General features: G+C 38.9%; 1 protein-coding gene across 3 annotated transcripts in view; it reads left to right on the top strand.

Moving 5' to 3' along the window:
* The window catches only part of DYM (dymeclin), a 395,381-nt gene that overhangs the window by 93,377 nt on the left and 280,161 nt on the right, over window positions 1-21,843 (top strand). For all 3 annotated transcript variants that reach the window (XM_005886705.2, XM_070361533.1, XM_070361534.1), the window contains 2 exons: window positions 8,956-9,081; window positions 10,460-10,602. In XM_005886705.2, the coding sequence (XP_005886767.1) occupies window positions 8,956-9,081; window positions 10,460-10,602 (269 nt within the window). The remainder of the gene's footprint in view (window positions 1-8,955; window positions 9,082-10,459; window positions 10,603-21,843) is intronic.

Below are 21,843 nucleotides of genomic sequence, written 5' to 3'. Positions count from 1 at the left end.
TGAATTTTCTGTCCATCACTGCTGGAAATGGAAGTAGTCTTAAATCTTGTGAGCTCTTTAAATATTATATAGTTCTGTAAGTTAGTGTGTAAGTGGTGTCTTATTACATTTTCATTATTTTCTAATACTAGTTGATTTTTTTTTGGTTCAGCAAATATTTTCTTGTATGATATAGAGTATGAGAAACATTATAGTTGTGGATTTTCTGGAGAAGGTGAAGCTAGTGCAGAGTCTTGAATGACAATATGAGTCAGCCAAGCAGTTTGGGGGTGAGCATAGAGGGAGCTTGAGCCCTCACACAGACTTGGGAGATGTGAGGGAACATGGTAACTAGACAGATAATTGATGGATAGTTACATTATATCCATGTGTGCCTTTAAAATGTGCTAAGTGACTATTTCAGAGGTTTTCCTGTCTAGATCATTTTCCCCCCGTTGTTGTTCAGTTGCTCAGTTGTGTCCCATTCTTTGCGACCCCATGGACTGAAGCACGCCAGGCTTCCCTGTCCCTTAACATCTCCCGGAGCTTGCTCAAACACATGTCTGTAGAGTCGGTGATGCCATCCAACCATCTCATCCTCTGAAGCACGCCAGGCTTCCCTGTCCCTTAACATCTCCCGGAGCTTGCTCAAACACATGTCTGTAGAGTCGGTGATGCCATCCAACCATCTCATCCTCTGTCGTCCCCTTCTCCTCCTGCCTTCAATCTTTCCCAGCGTCAGGGTCTTTTCTAATGAGTCACTTCTTTGCATCAGATGCCACAGTATTGGAGCTTTAGCTTCAGCATCAGTCCTTCCGGATGCATTCAGATCCTTCTGAATGAATATTCAGAGTTGATTTCCTTTAGGATTAACTGGTTGGATCTCCTTGCAGTCCAAGGGACTCTCACGAGTCTTCTCCAACACCACAGTTCAAAAGCATCAATTCTTTGGTACTCAACCTTCTTTATGGTCCAACTCTCACATCCATACATGACTACTGGAAAAACCATAGCTCTGAGTATACAGACCTTTGTTGACAAAGTAATATCTCTGTTTTTTAATATGTTGTCTAGGTTTAGCATAGCTTTTCTTCCAAGAAGCCCAAGCATCTTTTCATTTCATGGCTGCAGTCATCTTCTGCAGCAATTTTGGAGCCCAAGAAAATAAAGGCTCTCACTGTTTCCATTGTTTCCCCATCTATTTGCCATGAACTGATGGGACTGGGTGTTAGTTCTAAAAGGTCTTGTAGGTCTTCATAGAACCATTCAACTTCAGCTTCTTCAGCATTACTGGTTGGGGCATAGACTTGGATTACTGTGATATTGAATGGTTTGCCGTGGAAACAAACAGAGATCATTCTGTCGTTTTTGAGATTGCATCCAAGTACTGCATCTTGGACTCTTTTGTTGACCATAATGGCTACTCCATTTCTTCTGAGGGATTCCTGCCCGCAGTAGTAGAGTTTTGCCAAGAAAATGCACTGGTCATAGCAAATACCCTCTTCCAACAATGCAAGAGAAGACTCTGCACATGGACATCACCAGATGGTCAACACCGAAATCAGATTGATTATATTCTTTGCAGCCAAAGATGGAGAAGCTCTATATACAGTCAACAAAAACAAGACCAGGAGCTGACTTTGGCTCAGATCATGAACTCCTTATTACCAAATTCAGACTTAAATTGAAGAAACTAGGGAAAACCATTACACCATTCAGGTATGACCTAAATCAAATCCCTTATGATTATACAGTGGAAGTGAGAAGTAGATTTAAGGGCCTAGATCTGATAGATAGAGTGCCTGATGAGCTATGGAATGAGGTTCGTGACATTGTACAGGAGACAGGGATCAAGACCATCCTCATGGAAAAGAAATGCAAAAAATCAAAATGGCTGTCTGGGGAGGCCTTACAAATAGCTGTGAAAAGAAGAGAAGTGAAAAGCAAAGGAGAAAAGGAAAGATACAAGCATCTGAATGCAGAGTTCCAAAGAATAGCAAGAAGAGATAAGAAAGCCTTCCTTAGCGATCAGTGCAAAGAAATAGAGGAAAACAACAGAATGGGAAAGAATAGAGATCTCTTCAAGAAAATTAGAGATACCAAGGGAACATTTCATACAAAGATGGGCTCGATAAAGGACAGAAATGGTATGGACCTAACAGAAGCAGAAGATATTAAGAAGAGGTGGCAAGAATACACAAAGAACTGTACAAAAAAGATCTTCACGATCCAGACAATCACGATGGTGTGATCACTCACCTAGAGCCAGACATCCTGGAATGTGAAGTCAAGTGGGCCTTAGAAAGCATCACTACGAACAAAGCTAGTGGAGGTGATGGAATTCCAGTTGAGCTCTTTCAAATCCTGAAAGATGATGCACTCAATATGCCAGCAAATTTGGAAAACTCAGCAGTAGCCACAGGACTGGAAAAGGTCAGTTTTCATTCCAATCCCAAAGAAAGGCAATGCCAAAGAATGCTCAAACTACCGCACAATTGCGTTCATCTCACACGCTAGTAAAGTAACGCTCAAAATTCTCCAAGCCAGGCTTTAGCAATACGTGAACCGTGAACTTCCAGATGTTCAAGCTGGTTTTAGAAAAGGCAGAGGAACCAGAGATCAAATTGCCAACATCTGCTGGATCATGGGAAAAGCAAGAGAGTTCCAGAAAAACATCTATTTCTGCTTTCTTGACTATGCCAAAGCCTTTGACTGTGTGGATCACAATAAACTGTGGAAAATTCTGAAAGAGATGGGAATACCAGACCACTTGACCTGCCTCTTGAGAAATCTGTATGCAGGTCAGGAAGCAACAGTTAGAACTGGACATGGAACAACAGACTGGTTCCAAATAGGAAAAGGAGTACGTCAAGGCTGTATATTATCACCCTGCTTATTTAACTTATATGCAGAGTACATCATGAGAAACGCTGGACTGGAAGAAGCACAAGCTGGAATCAAGATTGCCGGGAGAAATATCAATCACCTCAGATATGCAGATGACACCACCCTTATGGCAGAAAGTGAAGAGGAACTCAAAAGCCTCTTGATGAAAGTGAAAGAGGAGAGTGAAAAAGTCGGCTTAAAGCTCAACATTCAGAAAACGAAGATCATGGCATCTGGTCCCATCACTTCATGGGAAATAGATGGGGAAACAGTGTCAGACTTTATTTTTTTGGGCTCCAAAATCACTGCAGATGGTGACTGCAACCATGAAATTAAAAGACGCTTACTCCTTGGAAGGAAAGTTATGTCCAACCTAGATAGCATATTCAAAAGCAGAAACGTCACTTTGCTAACAAAGGTCCGTCTAGTCAAGGCTATGGTTTTTCCTGTGGTCGTGTATGGATGTGAGAGTTGGACTGTGAAGAAGGCTGAGCGCCGAAGAATTGATGCTTTTGAACTGTGGTGTTGGAGAAGACTCTTGAGAGTCCCTTGGACTGCAAGGAGATCCAACCAGTCCATTCTGAAGGAGATCAGCCCTGGGATTTCTTTGGAGGGAATGATGCTAAAGCTGAAACTCCAGTACTTCTGCCACCTGATGCGAAGAGTTGCCTCATTGGAAAAGACTCTGATGCTGAGAGGGATTGGGGGCAGGAGGAGAAGGGGACGACAGGATGAGATGGCTGGATGGCATCACTGATTCGATGGACGTGAGTCTGGGTGAACTCCGGGAGTTGGTGATGGACAGGGAGGCCTGGCGTGCTGCGATCACGGGGTCATGAAGAGTCGGACACGACTGAGCGACTGAACTGAACTGATGGGACTGGATGCTATGATTTTCATTTTTTTGAATGTTGAGTTTTAAGCCAGCTTTTTCACTCTCCTCCTTCACCTTCACCTAGACACTCTTTAGTGCCTCTTTGCTTTCTGCCATAAAGGTGGTGTCATCTGCACATCTGAGGTTATTGATAGAACCCAAATCTGTGTTCCTTATTTTGAAGCTGACTTTTAAAATACTAGTTATTTTTAGTACCACTTATGATAGAAAATGGAGTAAACGAAAATATGTTCAGTAATATTTTTCTGTTGCTACTAGTTCTGTAACTGTGGCCCTAGGAGTCTAGTGAATTATTTGAGAGTGGGGGCATGCCATGTGGCACTTGGGATCTTAGTTCCCCAACTAAGAATCACACCTGCACCAGCTGCACAGTGGAAGTGTGGAGCCCTGTGTACTGCCAGGGGGTTCCTGTGTGTGTGTGTGTGTGAGAGAGAATTCTTCTGTATGTGTGTGTGTGAATTTTTGTGCAGAGCACTAAATCATAAAATAGTGTTTGGAAGCTGTGAGTTTCAGATATTTTTTTGTCACATAAAGTTTGTGCATGAAGGAATGTATTTTTCTTGGTTTTGGTAAACCCCAAATTAATTTCTCACTGTGCCCACAAGCACAAAGAGACTATTCAACAAGTATGTGTGTACTTGTGGCCAGTCAGTGGTACCAGAGATACAGTTGTGAATAAGACATAGATTCTAGTTGTGGGTTGGGTAGGACAGACAATAAACAAATTTATATATAATGTTAGAATGTGACAAGTACAATGGAAAAAAGTAATATGGTATCTTAGCCAAGATTGTGCAGGAAGGCTCCTTATGAAGTGAACCTTTTAATAGAAACCCAAAGTCAGGGAATCCTGTCACTCTGTGATGGGAGAGCTTCTAAAGCAGAGGCAACAGCAGAGGAAAGGCCTTAAGGTGGGTACATGAATAAGACATAGATTGTAGTTGTGGGAAGGGTAGGTAAACAAACTAATATATAATGTTAGAATGTGACAAGTACAATAAGAAATGAGACTATTCTATAAGTGTAAGTGTACTTGTGGCCATCCACAAGATGCCAGAGATACAGTAGTGAATAAGTGAACAGGAACTAAAGAGTCTCTTGTTGAGAATGAAAGATGAGAGTTAAAAAGCTGGCTTAAAACTCAGCATTAAAAAAATGAAGATCATGGCATCCAGTCCCATCACTCCATGGCAAACAGAAGGGGAAAAAGTAGAAACAGTGAGAGGCTTTATTTTCTTGGGCTCCAAAATCACTGTGAACAGTGACTGCAGTGGAAAGGAGCTATGACAAACATAGACAGCATATTAGAAAGCAGAGAGATCACTTTACTGACAAAGGTGTGTATAGTCAAAGCTATGGTTTTTCCAGTAGTCATGTATGGATGAGAGAGTTGGACCATAAAAAAGGTTGAGCACCGAAAAATTGATGCTTTCGAATTGTGGTGCTGGACAAGACTCTTGAGAGTCCCTTGGACACAAGGAGATCAAACCAGTCAATCTTAAAGGAAGTCAACCCTAAATATTCATTGACAGGGCTGATGCTGAAGCTTCAGTACTGTGGCCATCTGATGTGAAGTGACTCATTGGAAAAGACCCTGATGCTGGGAAAGATTGAAGGCAGGAGGAGAAGGGGATGACAGAGGATGAGATGGTTGGATGGCATCACTGACTCAATGGACATAAATTTGAGCAAACTCCAGCAGATAGTAAAGAGCAGGGATGGTTGGCGTGCTACAGTCCATGGGGTTGCAAAAAGTCGGGCATGACTTAGTGACTGAACAACAACAGTCATCTGTACAATCTGTTCTCCGTTGATTTGTGGATCCATTTTATTATACATTTCCCTAGAAACACAGGTTTGTCCTGTACACTCAGTTCTCAGTTGAATTCCATTGGTTTGTCTTCTTTTTTGCCTGTGTACTGGCAAATACCATACTGTTTTTATTGCTACAGCTGTGTAACATGGCTTGATATCTCTTAGGGGAAGTTCCTCTCTTCTCTTTTCAGTTTCAAGGTTGACTTAGCTATGTGTTTATTCTTTCAAAAATGTTAAGAGTTTCTGAAAGAAGCTCAATGAGAATTTTAGTTGTAATTAATTTGTGTAGAATTATGTTTGTGATATTTTGTCATTCCATTCCATTTAGTCATCCTGTTTGCCCTTTATTAGTGTTTTAATACTAATAAATGAGCGCTGGCCAACAGGATGAATAAGATATTCTCTAACAAGTCAGTTAGCAGTATTCTGGATCCTTTTTTTCATGAAAGTCCCTTTGCATTTTTGTTGGAATGAGTATTCCTTTTGTATTATGATCGTGTATTATATGACCTCAATATATTTCTTTCTTGATTTTTTTTTTTTTTTTTTGCTATTCTAAGTTTTGTATGCCTGGCATGCTATTCTGTTGATTATTCAGGAAGTTCCAGTTAGTTCCAATCAAAATCAGAGCAATAGAGATCCCTCTTGTCTCTCTATGCTTTATCCATTGAATGCCTGTTATGAACTCGAGTTGGGAATACAAACAACTAAAAAACAAAGGAATCTCTAGCTAAAATCTCATATATTCTGGTAAGAAAGATAGACTTGACTGTAAATCATTGCCTCTCATACTTTAGGTCTTAATGTTGCTTTTTCAGAGGAGCTTTTCTTTGATCCTACAATTAAGATTGGAGTACCATATAATCTTTTCTTCTTGTTACTTGCTCTTTTTTCTTTATGATACTTTTTGGAGTAATTACTACTTGAGTTCTTTTTTTCCACTGAAGTATAACATCCACAGAGGTTATCTGTTGTTAATGGATGTATCTCCAATGTGTAATATAATGCCTGTTTAGACATAGTAAGAATAAATTCTTTATAAATATTTGTTGAATGATGTATCAACTGGAATACAGTATGATAAACACATTGAATTTTTATCTGTGGATCTATGAAACACACCAGTGGCTCAGATGGTAAAGAATCTACCTGCAGTGTGGGAGACTGCACTTTGTGGTTTGATCCCTGGGTTGGGAAGATCCCTTGAGAGATCCATGGCAACCCACCCCAGTATTCTTGCCTGGAGAATCCCCATGGACAGAGAAGCTTGGCGGGCTACAGTCCATAGGGTCGCAAAGAGTTGGACACGACTGAGCGACTAAGCACAGCACAGCACATGAAGCACACAGGAAGGATTACTTAGTTTCATTCAAGAATTTTGAGGAATGGATTTTCAGCTTGATATGAAAATGTCATTTTGAGTCAGTATTCTTTTATGCTACAAGCTTTCCCTACCTTCCACAATCAAAACCTCTTTGCAAAATTCTGTGGCAAGAGAGGATGGTTCAAGGGTTGAAACTTTTCCTGTTGTCCCATTTGTGAAGTTGTTTGGCCCAATTAATTTCTAAGGAGAACAGCCTTTTGTTCTAAATCTATAGTCTTTCCTTAAGGTTGTTGCATCTAGTATTTATTAATAACCATAGTTTTTAGTTTAAACAAAGGATAACAATTTCTTCCTGGTTCTGGGACCTAGAGTAAGATGTTGAATTGTAAACCACTAGTTTTTTTTTTTTTTTAATTATTGATGCAATGACTGAATACATTAACAAATATATTGGAGGTAGTCACCTATCCAGATTACTGTACCCTGTGGCAGAATATTTGTTCTTCAGGATTTGTCTTCAAGCCCTGACCCAACTGAAGAGCCTAGCCAATTGACTATAGAGTATGGATTCCTGATGGGCATGGGCTGTATGAATAAATGATTGTTGTGATTCAAAATCCTTTGGGCTTTGCACCCAAATCATCATTAGCAAAGAATTAATGAACCATAATACAACACATCAGGACTGTTTTTGATTCATTTTGAGAAATAAGAGCAAATAAAAGAATTGCCTTTTATGTGGTTAATATTTACAATAATATTTATGGAAATTTCAGGAAAAAAAAGTGTTATACTGTATTACATTTCTGAGCAGAAATGAGATTTATTTATTGCATAATAAGATCATTTGCACAGGTCTTTTGGGTTTTATTTTGTATACTTTACTTCCAAAAGATATTTCTATCCATAAGAACTCCATATATATCTGATAGAATTAGAACTTAAAAATCTGGTGAAAGTGAAAAGTGAAAGTGTTAGTCACTCAATTATATCTGACTCTTTGCGACCCCATGGACTGTAACCTGCCAGGATCCTCCGTCCACGGAATTCTCCAGGCAATAATACTGGAGTGGGTACGCATTCCCTTCTCCAGGGGATCTTCCCGACCCAGAGATCAAACCTGGATCTCCTGCAGGGAAGTCCAAAGATCTGGTTAGCTTGCCCATTTCTAGAATAAAATCATCTTTAATTTGTTTAATGAGCTTCTTGTAAGTAGGTGTTAAGTGTTTTTCTTTGAACTTTGCATGAATATTTCAGTTCTGTAAAAAATATTTTGATTTTTTTTGGAGCTGTTACTCTTTTTGTTGTGTTGTTGAGATTTTCACTTTCCTGGTCTCAGACGTTACTGTTTTGCCTGATAATTGTGTTTAAAGTTTTGCAATAATTGAAAAAATTTTGATGCATTTGTTCCTGTTTGTGCTCGCTACTCAGCTGAAATTGTTTCCTTTTTATTTGATCTAAGATTTGTTTCTAAAAGGGGTCAATGATTTTTGGAGGACAGTAGTAGTCTTTCATAAAAGAAGTGTGTTTAAGAAAACAGGGATAATTTGTTTACTGTTCATATTTTGCTGAACAGGCAGAGTTGGCCTTGAGAACGTACACTCTTAGAGATAGAAAATCTAGAGTTTACCATTGTTCTTATTATAAAGTGAATATCAACTCGGGAAGTCGTTGTCTTCCCTACCCTGTGACTTCTCTTCAGTTTTACAATCTGAATGTTTGTTTCTGTGTTATAACTAAATAGGGATAAAACATAAGGGCTTTAGAGTGGATCTTTGCTGGCAGTTATTCCCATTATACACTAATATGCTTGTCATTCATCAGTAGATGGAACTGGAAAATAAGAAAGTAATAGGATATTTCACCCATTACAAGAACTAATGACAAGGAAATGTTGCATATTTTTGCTTGACTTAGTTTTTATATTAAGCATATTAGTATTTTTAAAATAATCCAGAAACATTAAATGTTTTATTTTTAAATGGATAGTTTATTTAGAAAAGAGCAATATCTTCCTAAACGATCATTATTCTGCTTTGTTTCTTGTTTTTTTCAGAGATATTACGTATGAAATATCAGTAGAAGCTGTGTCAACAATGGTGGTTTTCCTTTCTTGCCAACTCTTCCACAAGGAAGTTTTGCGACAGAGCATCAGTCACAAGTATTTGATGCGAGGTCGATGGTATGTTTCTCTTTTAAATTTGTCAAGTTCTTTATTGTATTCATCTATAGTTCTTGTCTTGTCCTCTTTTCTTAGTGTTGTTCCGTATCTCCAAACAGACATTTCCTCTGGTTGTTCCATCAGAACTTCAGACCGATCCCACAAGGATGTGCTTTCCTGGCTAAACTAGCCATCCTCCCCACCCCCTTCATCCTCCAGCTTCTTTACCTTCTCTAGTGGTTTCTTTATAGAGTTGAAACTATGAAGTCCTCTTTTTCTTCCTGCTGCGTCATTCTGTGTGTCTTAAGGAGTCATCCAGTCATATTTGTTCACTGAAATTATTTCTAGCTTCCCCTTCCCATTAGCTCCATTGAAACTACTGTACAGTGTATGCCTCATCACCATGTGTTTGGACTTCCCTGGCAGCTGCTTCACTGACCATCCCTCCTTTAATTTAGGCCACAAACATTTACTGTATGCTAGGCATGTGTTAGGATGTGGCACTGTGCTCCTGAGCACAAGCTTAGAGTCTCCTGGTGAGTGGGGCTAGGAGTAGATAAATATTACACACACACACACACACACACACACACGGACACCTTTGTCTTTCTCACATCCCTCTCGCCACCTTGATTATACCTATGGCACATTCACAGAATCCTTCAGGACTCTTTTGGAACACATTTGAAAATCACTGATAATAGACATGAAAAGGCCTTAAGCATTGGCTCAAGAGCCTGTTTAAAAGCTTTCTCCAGATTGCAGGAATTGATTCATCACTAATTTATGAACACATTTTCCTTTTAACCTATTTTCTCTCCCTTCTCCTCTCCACCCATTACTGAAAGACAGAGTATTAATATTGAAAAAAAAATGTCTGTATATTATGGACATGTTTTGTATGCATGCATAGATTGAATGATTTCCTATTTTTATTTATTTTTAAAAATGTAAGGTTCAATAATTATTTATATTGGTTATATGTTGAATATTTCAGATATGTTGTGTTAAGTCAAATATTACTGTTCACGTCAGTTTCCGTATTTTTTAACTCTTGCTTTTTCCTACTGATTCTGTTACTACCTCCCTTCAAGTGTCAAGTACTGTATTATATACTGAATTTGTAATATCTCACCTGTTGTACTGACTACAAATAAAGTAACTGAAGCTTAGGAGTTGAAATGATTTGATGAATAACATACAGCATAGTAAGAGGAAAGCCAGAATTCGTTCAACCTGAAGTCTGATCTCAAAGCCCATAATCGTCACTGTTTTGTGACAGTGCTAGATTTTCTTTGAATTGTGCTAATCCCTTTTATGTCAATAGATTATCACAACACAGTCAGTTGACTCCCCAAAATATGAGTTTATTTTCTTCTTTTTTTTTCTTTTTGTGTAGTCTTCCATACACCAGCAAACTTGTGAAAACCTTACTGTATAACTTCATCAGACAGGAAAAGCCGCCTCCTCCAGGAACGCATGTGTTGCCTCAGCAGTCAGATGGGGGAGGACTGCTCTATGGACTGGCATCAGGAGTAGCAAGTAAGTCTTACCAGAATTTGTCAGTTCTGTGGTGTACATAGTAGGTTTTGTCCAATTAGTCATAAGAAATTCTGTTCACTTGGCTGCCAGTACTGTTATATTGCATCTGTGTAGCTGGTTGAATGTGAAATACTGGAAATAGTTTATAGAGTATTTTTTTCATTTGGTGAACTGATTTATACAAGGAAATATATGCAAATCATGTATAGATTGTTTACCTATAAGAATTTTTCAAGAAGAATATAAGCATGCATATTGTATGCATTCTAGCTGTGCACTATAAATACAGTTATGCTCTTGGAAACTTTTTATCACATACGTTTTATGAGGAAATTGTTCTATTTTAGGGGCTTTCTTGAGTAGATTTTATATGACTAATTAGGTGTAGTTTTTTTTTGTTATACACAATGTTTCCTTTGGTGACAAATTAGCACATTTTGAAGAGGCTTGTAATAAATTCTGAAGTGGCACAAGCATGAATTTTGTCAGATTGGAAGCAAATTTCATTAACTGAAGAATCCTTTCCCATCATCTAGTAAAGCCTCATTTCTGCTTCACAGTGTTTTGACGAAATACCAGAGGACCTGGGTCATGTGAGGTTACGTCAGCTGAACTTGTGCTTTGTTCTGAAGGAGAAACAAAAACTAGGCTGGCACTTTGGCAGTTGTAAGGGCTGCGTGGGTGCTCTTACTTAAGAAACTGTATATGGTCCACTTAATTACACAGTGCAGAGTTCAGCTATCTGAAGGAATTATAAATGGAGCTGAGTTCCGCAGCTGAATTAGGCAGTGACATGTTCTCCACACTAGCCAGGGTGTCAGTTTGATAGGAAAATGGAGTACTGTGTGATAATTTATGAGATGATTAGTCTCAGGAACCTCTTTGGATTGAAAGACCTCTGTTCTAGGTCATCTTCTTTTGACTTCTTTTAGTATTATAAGTTGAATTACATTTGTAATCACTCTTGGCTTTGTCTCTGGTGCTGAGCATGCTGCCTTGACCATCAGATCCGCAGAGGTTCATTCTCCGAGTCACCCCTCTTGTGGCCCTCCTTGTTTCAGATAAGGAGGCTTTCGAGGCTTGCTCTTGTGTGGTCTCTAAAGGCAGCACAGGAAGGGCTTTGTGTGTTCTATGGAAAGGCTTGATTAATCTGTTAGTAGTTTTTTTTTTTTGGCCACATGGCATGTGGGATTTTTAGTTCTTCAACCAGGAACTGAACCCGGTTGCTTGGCAGTGAAAGTCCAGAATCCTAACCACTGGACCACTGGGGAATTCCCAGTGTTTTCTCTTTTCAGTCATTAAACTAGTGTTAGTGTTCAAAAGCTGAGTATTTTCTAGTACTATGGTTGGAGGAGATAGTATAAATTCATTAACTGCTTTCTTTGAAACAATGACAATACTTTGCAGTTTTTCAAAGATGTGTGTAGTTCTTGATTTTTCTTGCAGTTATATGTCATCATAAAGAAAGAAGTCCAGTATGGTATATGATGTCATCTGTACTGGCTGCCAAAAGACTTTTTAATTTCAGATATACTCTGCGTATCAGAAGAAAGTTGCCAGTTTGTCTTGCAAATGTCTATCAAAGTTGGAGTAGATAATCTCTTAAGACTATTTTCACATAATTTTAAATGGTTCTCTGATCTTTTCCCCTACCATTAAGAAGTTTAGTGTTCAGCTAAGGGCATTAAAATAGGCTTAGGATTTTTGTGTGCCTGTAGTGATAAAGCATTTTGCATAGCTTCTTAAGTCTTCTTAAAACTATTCATGTAAAAGTATAAGTGATGGAGTAATTTATTATTTTACAGTATGTGGCCCAAAAGATTAAAAAAAAAAACCAAAGGATATTTTTCTTCTAAAAAGCACACTTATGTATTTTGTGCAAAAAAGAAACTGTTAATGAGAGGGAGGTTCAAAAGGGAGGGGATATATGTATACCTTTGACTGATTCATGCTGAGGTTTAACAGAAAACAACAACGTTCTGTAAAGCAATTATCCTTCAATAAAAAAATAAAGAACAGTCATAGCCATGTAATTTTGAATTAAGCTACATTCCATGAAAGTCAATCAAGTTGACAAAGGAAATATTTTAAAAATTTATTTGTTTTTAATTGAAGGATAATTGCTTTACAATATTGCATTGGTTTCTACCAAACATCAACATGAATCAGCCATTGATTTACCTTTGTCCCCTCCCACCTGAACATCCCTCCCACTTCCCTCCCCAACCCATTGCTCTAGGTTGTTACCAAACCCCAGTTTGAGTTCCCTCAGTCATACAGCAAATTCCCATTGACTTTCTTTCTTTTTTTTTTCCCCTCAATATTTTATTTAATTTTTTTTTCTTTTCTTAAAAAATTTTTTTTTATTATTATTTTTTTACTTTACAATATTGTATTGGTTTTGTCATACATCAACATGCATCTGCCACGGGTGTACACGTGTTCCCCATCCTGAACCCCCCTCCCACCTCCCTCCCCATACCATCCCTCTGGGTCATCCCAGTGCACCAGCCCCAAGCTTCCTGTATCTTGCATCGAACCTCGACTGGCGATTCATTTCTTATATGATATACATGTTTTAATGCCATTCTCCCAAATCATCCCCCGCTCCCTCTCCCACAGAGTCCAAAAGACTGTTCTGTACATCTATGTCTCTTTTGCTGTCTCGCATACAGGGTTGTCATTACCATCTTTCTAAATTCCATATATATGCGTTAGTATACTGTATTGGTGTTTTTCTTTCTGGCTTACTTCACTCTGTATAATAGGCTCCAGTTTCATCCACCTCATTAGAACTTATTCAAATATGTTCTTTTTAATGGCTGAGTAATACTCCATTGTGTATATGTACCACAGCTTTCTTATCCATTCATCTGCTGATGGACATTTAGGTTGCTTCCACGTCCTGGCTGTTATAAACAGTGCTGCGATGAACATTGGGGTACACGTGTCTCTTTCCCTTCTGGTTTCCTGAGTGTGTATGCCCAGCAGTGGGATTGCTGGGTCGTATGGCAGTTCTATTTCCAGTTTTTTAAGGAATCTCCACACTGTTCTCCATAGTGGCTGTACTAGTTTGCGTTCCCACCAACAGTGTAAGAGGGTTCCCTTTTCTCCACATCCTCTCCAGCATTTATTGCTTGTAGACTTTTGGATTGCAGCCATTCTGACTGGCATGAAATGGTACCTCATTGTGGTTTTGATTTGCATTTCTCTGATAATGAGTGATGTTGAGCATCTTTTCATGTGTTTGTTAGCCATCTGTATGTCTTCTTTGGAGAAATGTCTATTTAGTTCTTTGGCCCATTTTTTGATTGGGTCGTTTATTTTTCTGGAATTGAGCTGCAGGAGTTGCTTGTATATTTTTGAGATTAATTGTTTGTCAGTTGCTTCATTTGCTCTTATTTTCTATTTTGAAGGCTGTCTTTTCACCTTGCTTATAGTTTCTTTTGTTGTGCAGAAGCTTTTAATTTTAATTAGATCCCATTTGTTTAGTTGTGCTTTTATTTCCAATATTCTGGGAGGTGGGTCATAGAGGATCCTGCTGTGATGTATGTCAGAGAGTGTTTTGCCTATGTTCTCCTCTAAGAGTTTTATAGTTTCTGGTCTTACATTTAGATCTTTAATCCATTTTGAGCTTATTTTTGTGTATGGTGTTAGAAAGTGTTCTAGTTTCATTCTTTTATAAGTGGTTGACCAGTTTTCCCAGCACCACTTGTTAAAGAGATTGTCTTTTCTCCATTGTATATTCTTGCCTCCTTTGTCAAAGATAAGGTGTCCATAGGTGCGTGGATTTATCTCTGGGCTTTCTATTTTGTTCCATTGATCTATATTTCTGTTTTTGTGCCAGTACCATACTGTCTTGATGGCTGTGGCTCTGTAGTAGAGCCTGAAGTCAGGCAGGTTGATTCCTCCAGTTCCATTCTCTTTTCTCAAGATTGCTTTTGCTATTCGAGGTTTTTTTGTATTTCCATACAAATTGTGAAATTAACCCTTTGTCAGTTGTTTCATTTGCTATTATTTTTTTCCCATTCTGAGGGTTATTTGTTTATAGTTTCCTGTGCTGTGCAGAATCTTTTAAGTTTAATTAGGCCCCATTTGTTTAGTTTTGTTTTTATTTCCATTGCTCTAGGAGGTGGGTCATGGAGGATCTTGCTGTGGTTTGTGTCACAGAGTGTTTTGTCTATGTTTTCCTCTAAGAGTTGACAAAGGAAATTTGACTTTAGTTGTGTCATCTTTTGGTTTGATGATCTTTCGGTTGGTCGTTAAGGAATTTTCTTTAATATTAGCTTGAGAAAGATACGATTTGGAAGGTCCTCACCAAAAAAAAAAAAAAAAAGAGAGAGAGAGAGAGATTCTAAAGCCAAATATAAATTGTAAACCCTTTTGGATTATATTCATTTTCATTGGGATTAAATTTTTCCTGGATTTAGAAAGCATTTCCTTTCATAGCAGGATATGTATGGTTTGCTTAAATTATTTCCTTTGAATTAGGGTGCCTTATTTCAAAGAACACAACAGTTTTCGACAGTGAGGTTTTTGTTGTAATTGGAAAGGAAGAAGAGACTCTTTTTGTTAGAACTGGGGTCCAGAGGAGTAGTGAGCCATACATCTGGACCTTCAAAGAGTTAGGGAGGGCCCTCTCCAGTTTGTTCTCAATTTTTCCAGATTTATATTTGATTGTTTCCCAGACTTTAACAGAAACTCTGCTGCTTTTTACATGCCCGACTTTCTTCCTTTTTTATACTTTTGCTTGGGTTATCTTTCTAATCTAGAATCCTACTTCTTCCTCTCTCTGCTGTTAAGTTTTCTGACCCTCCATCCTTTAAGATCCATCTCAAGTACCACCTGCTTCACAAAAGACTTCCTTGTCTACCTCGCAGCTAGATGTGGTTTTTCCTGAGGCACTTAACACTCTGCTTTGTCTTATGATCACCAGGTTCAAGCCTCATTCTCCCTCCTTTGGTTCTACATACAATAAAACTTCACAGTTTACAGAGCGACTTTTATGTATCTCACTTTATTCTCATAGCAACCTTGTGAAATAAATGGTTTTACTTTTTTAATACAGTTGGTAAAAAGCTGTTCCTAGTTATTAAATTATTTGTCTAAGATCACATAGCAAAGAGATCATGTTGGTTTGCACTTTAGCTCTGTTCCTTTGACTCTTGACCTTTGCTGTCTGGCCTTTTTTTGTTTTTTCATTTTTCCCCATTTAAAAAAAAATTTCAATTGAAGTATAGTTGATTTGGGGCTTCCCTGGTAGCTCAGCTAGTAAAGAATCTGCCTGTAATGCAAGAGACCCTGGTTTGATTTCTGGGTTGGAAAGATACCCTGGAGAAGAGATAGGCTACCCACTGCAGTATTCTTGGGCTTCCTTGTTGGCTCAGATGGTACAGAATCTGCCTGCAGTGTGGGAGACCTGGGTTCAATTCCTGGATTTGGACTATCCCCTGGAGGAGGGCGTGGCAACCCACTCCAGTTTCTTGCCTGGAGAATCCCTTGGACAGAGGAGCCTGGCGGGCTACAGTCCATGGGATGGCAAAGAGTAGGACACAACTGAGCAACTAAGCAGATTGCCACTCTTTTTAAGATACTTTTCCTATATAGGTCCTTACTGTTTTGGTCTTTCATTGTCACCACTTGAGTTCTGAGTGTATAAGCTGCTTCCTGACTTACATGAGGGTGTTCACTGCAGCAGAGCACCTTATATTTGTAGACTGTCAGTAAATACTTGTATGTAATTAAATACCAAAAGCTAATACTTATCTACCTCAGGACCAGGAGCTGACTGTGGCTCAGATCATGAACTCCTTATTGCAAAATTCAGACTTAAATTGAAGAAAGTAGGGAAAACCTTGCCTGGAAAATCCCATGGATGGAGGAGCCTGGTGGGCTGCTGTCCATGGGTTCGCTAAGAGCCGGACACGACTGAGCGACTTCACTTTCACTTTTCACTTCCATGCATTGGAGAAGGAAATGGCAACCCACTCCAGTGTTCTTGCCTGGAGAACCCCAGGGACGGGGGAGCCTGGTGGGCTGCCGTCTATGGGGTCGCATAGAGTCGGACATGACTGAAGTGACTTAGCAGCAGCAGCAGCAGCAGCAGGGAAAACCACTAGACCATTCAGGTGTGACCTAAATCACATCCGTTACGATTATACAGTGGAAGTGAGAAATAGATTTAAGGGACTAGATCTGATAGATAGAGTGCCTGATGAACTATGGATGGAGATTTGTGACATTGTACAGGAGACAGGGATCAAGACCATCCCCAAGGAAAAGAAATGCAAAAAAGCAAAATGGCTGTCTGAGGAGGCCTTACAAATAGCTATGACAAGAAGAGAAGCGAAAAGGAAAGATACAAGCATCTTAATGCCGAGTTCCAAAGAGTAGCAAGGAGAGATAAGAAAGCCTTCCTCAGTGATCAGTGCAAAGAAATAGAGGAAAACAATAGAATGGGAAAAACTAGAAATCTCTTCAAGAAAATTAGAGATACCAAGGGAACATTTCATACAAAGATGGGCTCGATAAAGGACAGAAATGGTATGGACCTAACAGAAGCAGAAGATATTAAGAAGAGGTAGCAAGAATACACAGAAGAACTATACAAAAAAAGGCTTCATGACTCAGATAATCACAATGATGTGATCACTCACCTAGAGCCAAACATCCTGGAATGTGAAGTCAAGTGGGCCTTAGGAAGCATCACTATGAACAAAGCTAGTGGAGGTGATGGAGTTCTAGTTGAGCTATTTCAAATCCTAAAAGATGATGCTGTGAAAGTGCTGCACTCAATATGCCAGCAAATTTGGAAAACTCAGCAGTGGCCCCAGGACTGGAAAAGGTCAGTTTTCATTCCAGTCCCAAAAGAAGGCAATGCCAAAGAATGCTCAAACGACTGCACAATTGCACTCATCTCACATGCTAGTAAAGTAATGCTCAAAATTCTCCAAGCCAGGCTTCAGTAATATGTGAACCGTGAACTTCCTGATGTTCAAGCTGGTTTTAGAAAAGGCAGAGGAACCAGAGATCAAATTGCTAACATCCTCTGGATCATGGAAAAAGCAAGAGATTTCCAGAAAAACATCTATTTCTGCTTTACTGACTATGCCAAAGCCTTTGATTGTGTGGACCACCACAAACTGTAGAAAATTCTGAAAGAGATGGGAATACCAGACCACCTGACCTGCCTCTTGAGAAATCTGTATGCAGGTCAGGAAGCAACAGTTAGAACTGGACATGGAACAACAGACTGGTTCCAAATAGGAAAAGGAGTATGTCCAGGCTGTATTATTGTCACTGTGCTTATTTAACTTATATGCAGAGTACATCATGAGAAATGGCTGGGCTGGATGAAGCACAAGCTGGAATCAAGATGACCAGGAGAAATATCAATAACCTCACATATGCAGATAACACCACTCTCATGGCAGAAAGTGAAGAAGAACTAAAGAGCCTCTTGATGAAAGTGAAAGTGAAAAAGTTGGCTTACAGCTTAACATTCAGAAAACAAAGATCATGGCATCCAGTCTGATCACTTCATGGCAAACAGATGGGGAAACAGTGGAAACAGTGTCAGACTTAATTTTTGGGGGCTCCAAAATCACTGCAGATAGTGACGGCAACCATGAAATAAAAAGATGCTTACTCCTTGGAAGAAAAGTTATGACCAACCTAGACAGCATATTCAAAAGCAGAGACATTACTTTGCCAACAAAGGTCCCTCTAGTCAAAGCTATGGTTTTTCCAGTGGCCATGTATGGATGTGAGAGTTGGACTATAAAGAAAGCTGAGTGCCGAAGAATTGATGCTTTTGAACTGTGGCGTTGGAGAAGACTCTTGAGAGTCCCTTGGACTGCAAGGAGATCCAACCAGTCCATCCTAAAGGAAATCAGCCCTGAATGTTCATTGGAAGGACTGATGTTGAAGCTGCAACTCCAATACTTTGGCCACCTAATGGGAAGAGCCGACTCGTTTGAAAAGTCCCTGATGCTGGGAAAGATTGAAGGCAAGAGGAGAAGGGGACAACTTAGCATGAGATGGTTGGATGGCATCCCCGACTCAATGGACATGAGTTTGAGTAAACTCTGGGAGTTGGTGATGGACAGGGAGGCCTGGCGTGCTGCAGGCCATGGGGTTGCAAAGAGTTGGACACAACTGAGCAACTCAGCTGAACTGAACACTCAAGGTAAATGTAAACTCAGTTATATAACATGTCTATCATTTATTGAAGACTTATGTTTGCCCATCATTTTAATAGTTAATTTGGTTGTTCAGTTGCTAAGTAGTGTCCAGCTCTTTGTGACAGTGTAGACTGCAGCACACCAGGCTTCACTGTCCTTTACTGTCTCCCGGAGTTTACTCAAACTCATGTCCATTGAGTTGGTGATGCAATCCAACCATTGTATCCTCTTTTGTCCTCTTCTCCTCCCGCCTTCTGTCTTTCCCAGCATCAGGGTCTTTTTCAATGAGTAAGTTCTTTGCATCAGGTGGCCAAAGTATTGGAGCTTCAGCTTCAGCATCACTCCTTCCAATGAATATTTGAGATTGATTTTCCTTTAGGATTGGCCGGTTTGATACCCTGCAGTCAAAGGCACTCTCAAGAGTCTTCTCTAGGCACAGTTTGAAAGCATCAAATTTACATACATGATTTTACCTACTTGTTGTTTAATATTTTCTTTTTTTAACACTTTATTGTGGAAAATTTAAACAGACTATTTATGCATAACCCATCTTCAAGACTTATCAACATTTTGCTTTTTTTTCCCCACTTTTGAAAAGCTTTCTTTGAAAATAAGCTCACACACATATATATAATAATTCCAAAAATAAACTCCCCAAATTATCAGTATATACCTTTAACCAGACTGATTTATTGTTGACATTTTAATCTGATTTATTTTGTATTTGTATTCCTCTCCACCCTCTCTTCTACACACACATACTCACACAAGTTTTTTTTTTAACCTTTTGAAGATAAATTATATGCATCATGGCCCTTTACTCCTAAATACTTGAATGTGTATTTTTTAAAAGGGGATGTCTCTATTTTTTAAAAAAATTGACGTATAGTTATTTTATAGTGTTGTTAGTTTCAAATGTACAGCAAAGTGATTCAGTTATTCATATATATACACATATATATATTTCACAATATATTAAAAGATAATTGAGTATAGTTTCCTGTGCTACATAACAGTAGGTTCTTGTTTTTTACCTATTTACATATAGTTTGTATATGTTAATCCTAAACTCCTAATTTATCTCCCCATCCCCTTTGGTAACCATAAGTTTGTTTTCTGTATCTGTGAGTCTCTTTTTGTTTCATAAATAAGTTCATTTGTATCTTTTTTTGTTTGTTTAGATTTCACAAATAAGGTATATAATATGATATTTGTCTTTTTCTGTCTTACTTCACTTAGTATGGTAATCTCTTAGGTCCATCCATGTTGCTAGAAGTGCCATCATTTCATTCATTTTTTATGGTTGAGTAATATTCTATTTTGTATTTGTGTATGTATATATATATGAAAGTGAAAGTGTTAGTCATTCAGTCATGTCCAACTCTTTGTGACCCCATGGACTGTAGCCTGCTAGGCTCCTCTGTCCATGGAATTCTCCAGGTAAGAATACTGGAGTGGGTAGGCAATCCCTTCTCCAGGGGATCTTTTCAACGCAGGGATTGAACCCAGGTCTCCTGTATTGCAGGCAGATTATTTATTGTTTGAGCCACCAGGGTAGCCCTACGTGTGTGTGTGTGTGTGTGTGTGTGTATAGACCAAATCTTCTTTATCCACTTATCTGTGGATACTTAGATTGCTTCCATGTCTTGACTTCCGTAAACAGTGCCGCTTTGAACATTGAAGCGCATGTATTGCATGTATCTTATGATACTATGAATTAGAACTTTTGCTTTGATGGATACAAAGCCCAGGAGTGGGATGCAGAATCTTATAGTAGTTCTATTTTTAGTTTTCTATGGAACCTCCATACTATTCACTGTAGTGGCTATACCAATTTACGTTCCCACCAGGAGTGTAGGAGGTTCTTTTTTCTCCACACCCTCTCCAGAATCTGTTTGTAGACTTTTTGGTGAAGGCTGTTCTGACTGGTTTGAGTTGATGATTCATTTTAGTTTTGCTTTACATTTCTGTAATAATTAGTGATGTTGAGCATCTTTTCTGCCTGTTGTTCATGTGAATGTCTTCTTTGGAGAAATGTCTGTTAGTTCTTCTGCTTGTTTTTTGATTGGGTTTTTATTGTTTTGTTTTGTTTTTTGAGTTGTATGAGCTGTTTGTATATTGTGGAAGTTAAGTCCTTGTCAGTCACATTGTTTGCAAATATTTTCTCCCAGTCTTTTGTTTGTTTATGTTTTCCTTTGCTATGCAAAAGCTTTTAAGTTTGATTAGATCCCGTTTGTTTATTTTTACTTTTATTTCTTTTGCCTTGGGAGACTGACCAAAGAAAACATTGGTAAGATTTACGTCAGAGAACGTTTTGCCTGTGTTTTCTTCTAGGAGTTTTATGGTGTGTTGGATTATATTTAAGTCTTTAAGCCATTTTGGGTTTATTTTTGTATATGATCTGAGGGAGTGTTCGACTTCCCTGGTGGCTCAGATGGTAAAGCGTCTGCCTACAGTGCGAGAGACCCGGGTTCAATCCCTGGGTCTGGCAGATCTCCTGGAGAAGGGAATGGCAACCCACTCCAGTATTCTTGCCTGGAAAATCCCACTGACAGAGGAGCCTGGTAGGCTATAGTCCATGGGGTCGCAAAGAGTCGGACATGACTGAGCAACTTCACTTACACTTTCTGACTTCATTGATTTACATGTGACTGTCCAGATTTCCAGCATCACTTACTGAAGAGACTGTCTTTTCTCCATTTTATATTCTTGCCTCCTTCATTGAATATTAATTGACTATAGGTGTGTGGATTTATTTCTGGGCTGTCATTCATATTTTTGTTTCTGTGCCAATACCATGCTGTATTGATTACTGTAGCTTTGTAGTGTTATCTGAAGTCTGAATGTGTTATGCCTCCAGCTTTATGTGTTCTTTTCCTCAGGATTGCTTTGGCAATTCTGGGTCTTTTGTGGTTCCACATAAATTTTAGGATTATTTGCTCCAGTTCGGTGAAAGAAGTCATGGGTAATTTGATAGGGATCACATTAAGTCTGTATATTGCTTTGGTTAATACGTATGCCCTTTTTTCTGTTTAACTATTGGTCCTGAGGTATTGGT

Source organism: Bos mutus, chromosome 24, assembly GCF_027580195.1.
Source record: "Bos mutus isolate GX-2022 chromosome 24, NWIPB_WYAK_1.1, whole genome shotgun sequence".
Lineage (NCBI taxonomy): Eukaryota > Metazoa > Chordata > Mammalia > Artiodactyla > Bovidae > Bos > Bos mutus.
Note: the sequence above shows the minus strand (reverse complement) of the source record. Positions and strands in the feature narration are given on the sequence as shown.